Raw genomic sequence first — 7,254 nt, 5'->3', positions numbered from 1 at the left:
TCTCTAAGATGGGATAGATAGGGTTGCGTTTGCCTCCTGGACACCTTCCAATGGATGCCCATCAATGTGACCATTCCATGAAAAGCACAAAAGCATGCCTGATAGTTCCCACACGCATCTCTCCATTTTCGAATAATCAAAAACCCTAAAAGGAGAGGCAGTGGGCCGCTCTCTGACTTCCACTATCATATATTCCAAACATAATATATATAAACAAATCAAAAGTTTTTTTTTCCCTTTTTTTTTTTTTTTTTTTTTTAAATCCTTCAGTCCAATCACCTCCTCCACACACTTACTTAACCTGCTATTCCTGAATTCATCAATTATTCTGTCTTATAAATTTCTTTTCCTTTCTCTCTCTTTTTTTCACTTAAAATAAAAGGTGGTTCCATGCCAGCCCCCATGGTATACAACAATATTTATATTATTATAGAAACAGGAACAATACCCTTTATCCCATTCCTTTTCTGCTAAATTCAGCATATCTTTCCCCTCCCTAAATTTAATCTAAATTTCCACCAAATTTAGCACTTGTTCCCATCCCTAATCCACCTCTTCTTGTAGTACTTGTATTATTACAACTCTATATTCTCTTCCAATGGTCCCTTATCTTTGGCCATCCTACATCATTCTGCCCCTAGCTGCCCCAACATTGCCAGTCCTTCAAGGGTCACTTCCTCTTCTCTCTCTTTTCCTCTCCTTTCTTTAATCTTCACCCCCCCCCCTTTCTCTCTCTCTCTCTCTTTTCTCTTGGGTTTCGCTTTTCTTCCTTCACTAGAACTGTAGTACACAGTAAGATGGCAGCAACAGTTTATTTATTTATTTCCTTGAGTGATCTGAATCTTATCATTCCCAGCTTGACTTGGGTTCTGGTGTCATCGACCTCATCCGTTAGCTTGTCTCTCCCTCTCTACCTGTAACTTCCTCCAAACGTCGGAGTCCAGAAATCAGCTGCGGTTTCATTTGTAACTGGAAAGGTGTTTGGAATTGGAACCAGACATAGTCCACGGCTTTTAAGATCTTGTTTGGCTCCTTCACCATCCTTCGACAAACTCTGCATGACAAGTAAATGGTTAATTAGATTCCGAAAAAAAAAAAAAAAAAAAAAAGAGAAAAAGCATATAAACCTTAACACAATTTTTCATTGGACTGGCAAGGATAATGTTGGGTTCCATGAGAATGGAGAAAGTATTGGACGAAATTTAGCTGTTGCCTGGGTTGACAGCCAAAGAAATGGAATCTAAAAGGGTATTTTGGAGAATACCATAACTTAGATTTTTTTTCAAAGGTAATAAATATACTTAGGCACATACCCTCCCTTTAATGGCTCGCTAAAGTTTTAAGGATAAATTCTACCCATGTCATAATAAGCGGTATCAAAACCAAGGTTTTGACAGAACTACTTCATGACAACCCGATGCCCACCTCTTCTCCTTAATGGTTAGTTTTTTTTAAAATGAGTTCTGCCAAAGCCCTAACAGATAAATCCGACAAACCAAGATATTTCTCTACTTGTACCTGTTGGTGCTGTATGGGAGCTCCATTCTTCAAATATGGTGTGCTTAAAACCTGACATTACGGTAAGAAACCCTTGGTTTAGTAATCAATTAATCTCTCTCTCTCTCTCTCTCTCTCACAAAACAAGAGAAAAAAATCCATCTAGGTGAGAATGAAACTTACGTTGACTTGATCATGGAGGAACTTGATGTACTCAATGGCTTCTAAGAGCACAGATGCAGTATCAGTCTGCGAACAAGAATTGATTCAAGATGAACAAACAGAAAGCTTTAACATTAAATTCCAAGAGCAAAGTATTTATAACAGTAATCTTTTTCTTTATTAAAAGCCAAGGAAAAATGTCAGAAAATTTACCTTTCCAAAAGGTGAAACCAGTTGTTGGAGTGCAGTGATTCGGTCCCCCAACTTCTCTTTCCGAACCTAAGAACAGACCCAGAATTTTCAAAATTTTCATCCATTTCTCTTTGAAAAACGTCTTAAATTTTCAAACTAACATCTTTAAGAGCTTGAAGCAGTACTCTTCCACTGAAAACTAAAAAGGTTATTAGGTTTCTATGGTACCTTAAAAGTTGGTAATGGCGATGGTGTCTCAATCCGAGGCCTTTTGTACGCAGTTTCATTGCAGCTTTTCTTCATTACTCTTACTGACCCTGAATCACGAACTTCTTCTGTGCCGGACTGCACAAAAATCAAAACCCACTTCATTGTTCGGTTCGAAACCTTACCCAACTCAGAGAGAGATAGTCCGATATGAAGACTTATAGGTACTTGGACACTCTCTCTAACAATTAGCTTTTAAGGATGAGTTCCAGTCCTACCCCAATCCAAACAAAATTAGGAATAAATTATATAAATTAATTACCCTTGTGGTGGTGAGGATGTTGCTGCAATTGGGTTTCACCTCAAACGTTGGGGTGAGAAACTGTGTCTCCGGTGAAGGGAAGAAGGCAGATCGAGCATCATTCATGGCAGTTGCAGACGCATTCCAGAAAGGAGAGTTGTTGAAGTGCAACTGATTAGTAGAGGGTTGGTGCAGCTTTGGCTGTGAAGTTTTCAGGAAGGGTGAGAATTTAGGCCAAGACGGTGACAGCGATGGCAACGACGATGAGAATTCATCGGTGTTAATGCGATAGTTTGGAGATGGATTGTTAATGGATCGATGAGTCTCAAAGGGGAATCTTTGATGTTGATTGAGTTGGGTCTCCGGTGGATCAAATAAACCTTGCAATAATGATGGTGAATTGCATGCATAAGAAGGAAAACCACTGGGTATGGCCTGGCTGCTCAAGATGGAATCTTCACCACCACCACCACTCTTGGGGCTCCACTCCTTCTGGACTTGAATTGGTGGAGATTCCATCACCGTTTCTGTCCGAAAATTAGGTCTTGATGAACTTAAGTCATCTTGAAGCATGGAATTGAAATTAGTCTCTGTACTTCTCCCACTACCTCGACTGCAAGAACCATATATGATGATAAGAAATAAGAAAAAAGAATAAGAATCTAATCCAACTTTAATGGGTACATCTTATCTCTTTCTTTCTTCTCTTAAACATTATTTAGTATTCAGAATCATTTTGGCAGCTTTAATTCGATTCAATTCAAAGGCCATAATTAAAGGGGGAAAAGGGATGAGTAACTTACAGTAAAGCTTGGTTCCAATCCATGGTGAGGGATGAAGGTCCAAAACCCACCATTTGTAAGGTGGAATCCATCAAGATGCCACCACCACCACCACCACCAGCACCGACAGTATCTGATGAAGATTGTTGTGTCTTCTGGGTTTGTTGGAAAACCATGGAACTATCAGAAACAGAAGCTGTTGTCTCTTCACAGGATGATCTTGCTTCATTTACCCATCCAAAGCTTCCTATATCAGTGAGTGCAGTGGAACATGGTGAAGAACATGAACCCACACTCAATGCGCTTTTAGTTTGATTCCACCAGTTTCCACTGCAAAGCCCTGCCTGAAATTCGTCTCCCATCGTTACAATAGCACACACTCTCTCTGTAGCTCTATAATCTATATCTATCCTTGTTTCCTCTCTCTCTCTCTCTCTCTCAGGAAGAGTTAAGAAGAATTGGTCTGAAATAAAACTGAAAGGGATGAAAATGATTCTGAACTTGGAGCTTTATTTATACAAAACCTCTTCGGTGTACGGTAGAAACAGCCGGAATCCGGTTGACATTTTCAGGGGTTGATTGGACAGATTGAAGGGTGTTTTTTTCTTTTTCTTTTTTTTTTTTTTTTTTTTTTTTTTAGGAGAAATATTTTTTTACCCAAAAAAAAAAAAGGTTTCTTATGTGTATTACTCTTGTCAAAAAAAATTATTCTTTTCTTTTAAACTTTCTTATAAGTAATTCAAAGGCCACTGGGCAGATAAGAACCATAAGGGCCAGAGAGGGGAGCTGAGGGGCCATGAAGGAGAGCCATTGGGCCACATTTATTTTTATACTATAATTACTCCTTCAAGAATGTAACAATAGGAGGGTGAATCGGTGACTTTTCTGGATTTTCTTTATAGCTCAACTGCCTAGTTTTGTGTCATTGAACTAGAATCTCATCTCATTCTTAACGAATAATTTCCTTCTTAATTGGACAAAAAGAAACTCTAGATTTTCATCACTAATCCCTAACACCCAATTGTATGAGATCGAAAATATATTTTCCTGAATTAATAAGGGTGAGATTCCATGGTTGAACAGATTCTCTCCTAAGAGAAATTAGCTACTTTCATATAACAATTCTTTTTTTTATATATTTTCTTCTTTTCTTTGACCATTTTTTTTTTAATAATGAAACAAAATTATCAAAAAGTAGTATCTAGTCCTTACTAGAACTCTTTGAGATTACCTTTTTTGCTTTTTAGTCTTGATTAATTTACAAGCATGCCACCATTTTCATATTTACATTACAAAAATACCAACCTTTTCTAACTTTTGATTTGCAGGGAAATAGACAATTTCTCTTAGAACACATAAGCAAATGAAAAAGAAATAGGGAAATGATGTACACACTGTTGATAGTATATGACTTCTCACACTCTCTCCTCTTTAACACTATAACATTCTATCTTCTCCCTAACTACGTAGGCTACTTTGTAACAAATAGTGAGGCACTCCCTCCTGTTCGCCCAATGGCTTGGCGTGGGAAATGCTAATATATGTAGGAGGCATATTGATCCCTCCCCCAAACTAACTAAAATACATTGTTTCATTTTTTTCTTATTCTGTCAACAAAGGAGAGTAGGAACTTGTACACCAACATGGGCTAGCTTGAGCAAAAGGGAAAAAAAAGATGTATCTCTCCCCCCCCCCTCTTATGATGAATGTTTAGTTTATACTTTTCTTCTCTTAAAATTTAATACAATGTATTTAGACACTCAAGTATCTAGTCATACAATAAAGGATACGTCTAGAGAGCTATAAGATTATGTGCAAAAGCATACAATCTTCATAAGAAATCTTTGGATATATTTTTTTCTCTCTTGGTAATCAAAACAATAATTGAGAAGTTTTATATTGCTTAAGGATTCTAATCATGTATAGTTTCATTGCACAATTGATGACAAACCAATGCAAATTAGGTATCCAAAATCCGTTCAACAATTACTAGATTGTTTTCATGCAATGAAATCTTAATATTTAATAATTTGATGAATGTGATCATTTCAAATTTTAAAACATTTTGAGGAGGATCAAAATGTCATGGACAATATCAATTTTTTTTTACCTAACTTTTGGCTTTAGATGGGTCAATAATGACCTAAATTTTACGACTTGTATATAATTCAAAATTATTTGCTTGTTTGCTAAAAAAGCAACGGAATTCATAGAATCTAATAATTTGCATAAAGAGTAAAGTTTTGTTACTTTTTTCCATGTGTCATTGTCAAGAATATTGAAGGAAGCCATCAGAAGTCATTTACATAAGTTCTACTTTTTCCTGAAAATACAACTAAAACAACTGTCTTTATTTTAATTTGCCTAAAGATTGGGGACTTGAACGCAAGTAGTTAGTAATTTAGTTGCATAAATGAGAAATATATAACCTTGTTATGAAATTGAAATTTATGAGAAACTTCAATGTAAGGTGAACTAAACTATCATTTTTTAGAAAATTTATATTACATTTTAAATTTGTTTTGGCTCTTCTATCCATCTAAATAGCTTATCCTCTTGACTAATCCATTGATATTGGTGATCAATTGGCATAGGAAATAAGAATATATCAAATAATTTGAAATTTGGATTTTTAAAAAACTTAATTATGTATCTCATTTGGGAAAAAAAGCTGGAAAGGAAGGGGTCACGCAACCTTTCAAGGAACCCTCTCCCATTTCATTTTGTTATTATTTTTTTTTTTCCCACTAATACTGAACTTTTTAATACTTTTGTGGTTTTAGATTACAAATGAGAAGTAATTTTAATCAAAACATATGAGCATTATAAATTTATAACCTCAAAATCCACCATTAATGTCTTTGCTTTTATGTTGGAGTAACAAAATAATATTATATGCAATATTAAACATCTTAAACACATCTCATGTTTTGAAAATTGATAATTAATCAAGATTAGTTCCTATAAATATGAGCCATTTTCAAATTTTTTTTAAAAAAATTTTCTTGACATTTTCACATATAATTATTATATCTTTTTCATGACTCCAAAACAAATAAAATTTTGAAAAATAATATGAAATATCCAATTACACCATGTAAAGCAATACTAATGATTCTTGGATGTTTCCTGATTCCTCCATCGTTTATTGTTGACGATTTCATATGAGATTTGGAAGAAAGACCTTGTTAGACCTTGTTATTGATTTCGTTGATCTTCTTTCTTGAGCAGATGATATTATTCAGGTTAAGTTTTTCCTCTACTAATGGAAATGCCGAAGATGGAAGGAAAGTAGTTTGGATTCCTTTTTTAGGATATTTTTTATTTTAAATATCCTTGATATACATTTTTTTTATAAAAAATTCTGCTGATTTCTGGCAAACTAAAGAAAAGAATTATCTTTGAACATAAATTTCTCTAAGCTGCACAACACCTTTCCTTTTCCCTTCCATAATATTTATCATTTCTTTCCCTGCTTTATCTCTGGCCTCGCATTATCTTTTATCCAAGTCTCTGATTAACTGGAAAGTTATTCTATTAACCATTAAGTAAGGGGAGAGTAAGACAAAGCAAATGACGTGGAAAAAAAAAGCCATGTCATCAGTCGTGAGTCGTGAGTCGTCACTGGCGAGGCGGGCGTCAGGTAAGAGGAGAGAGAAAGAGGGAGGAGACCTTAACGGACAAAACGTCAATACGTCATGCTTAAGTTATGACCTTTGCAGCTATAGCTTGAATTTTATAAGATTTCACGAGTCAACGTGGGGTCCACACGGCACGCGCGCGTGCCATGACCTCTCTTTCTCTACGCAAAGAGTCAAAGGCCGAAAGCGACTACTTCTTCGTCTAAATCATTTAGACGTACCATACACGTACCCACTTCTCTCTCCCTCTCTCTCCCCCCGTCCAAATCTTCCTTGTTGTCTATCACTCCAAACCCTACGCCTCTCCTCACACCGTCAACTACTCTCTCTCTCTCTCTCTAAACAAAGGGTGTATTTCAGTGCACAAGGCTCTCTACTCTCTCTCATATGAATGTATCAATTAAACCCAATCATGTTTAGGTCAAGGTTATCAAGTCGTTTATGAATGGGTAGAAATCGTCTGAAATTCTCA

General features: G+C 35.9%; 1 protein-coding gene across 1 annotated transcript; it reads right to left on the bottom strand.

Annotated features, from left to right (window-relative positions):
* Positions 1-329: 329 nt before the first annotated feature.
* LOC122070061 (transcription factor bHLH112-like) lies at positions 330-3,610 on the bottom strand. The gene is made up of 7 exons (XM_042634156.1): positions 3,163-3,610; positions 2,381-2,972; positions 2,080-2,196; positions 1,873-1,938; positions 1,681-1,746; positions 1,519-1,569; positions 330-1,054 (listed from the first exon to the last, which is right to left on the bottom strand). The coding sequence occupies exons 1-7, from the start codon at positions 3,501-3,503 to the stop codon at positions 911-913; spliced, it is 1,377 nt and encodes a 458-aa protein (XP_042490090.1). The 5' UTR covers positions 3,504-3,610; the 3' UTR covers positions 330-910.
* Positions 3,611-7,254: the final 3,644 nt, after the last annotated feature.

Source organism: Macadamia integrifolia, unplaced genomic scaffold (assembly GCF_013358625.1).
Source record: "Macadamia integrifolia cultivar HAES 741 unplaced genomic scaffold, SCU_Mint_v3 scaffold814, whole genome shotgun sequence".
In the NCBI taxonomy this organism is placed as follows: domain Eukaryota; kingdom Viridiplantae; phylum Streptophyta; class Magnoliopsida; order Proteales; family Proteaceae; genus Macadamia; species Macadamia integrifolia.
Note: the sequence above shows the minus strand (reverse complement) of the source record. Positions and strands in the feature narration are given on the sequence as shown.

Excerpts from the sequence above, each read along its gene's own strand:
- LOC122070061 (XM_042634156.1), bottom strand. The coding sequence starts at position 3,503 with ATGGGAGACGAATTTCAGGCAGGGCTTTGCAGTGGAAACTGGTGGAAT. Across the intron at positions 1,570-1,680 it reads TCCTCCATGATCAAGTCAAC|GTTTTAAGCACACCATATTT; the intron begins GTAAGTTTCATT and ends CCGTAATGTCAG. Across the intron at positions 1,055-1,518 it reads CTCCCATACAGCACCAACAG|AGTTTGTCGAAGGATGGTGA; the intron begins GTACAAGTAGAG and ends CTTGTCATGCAG.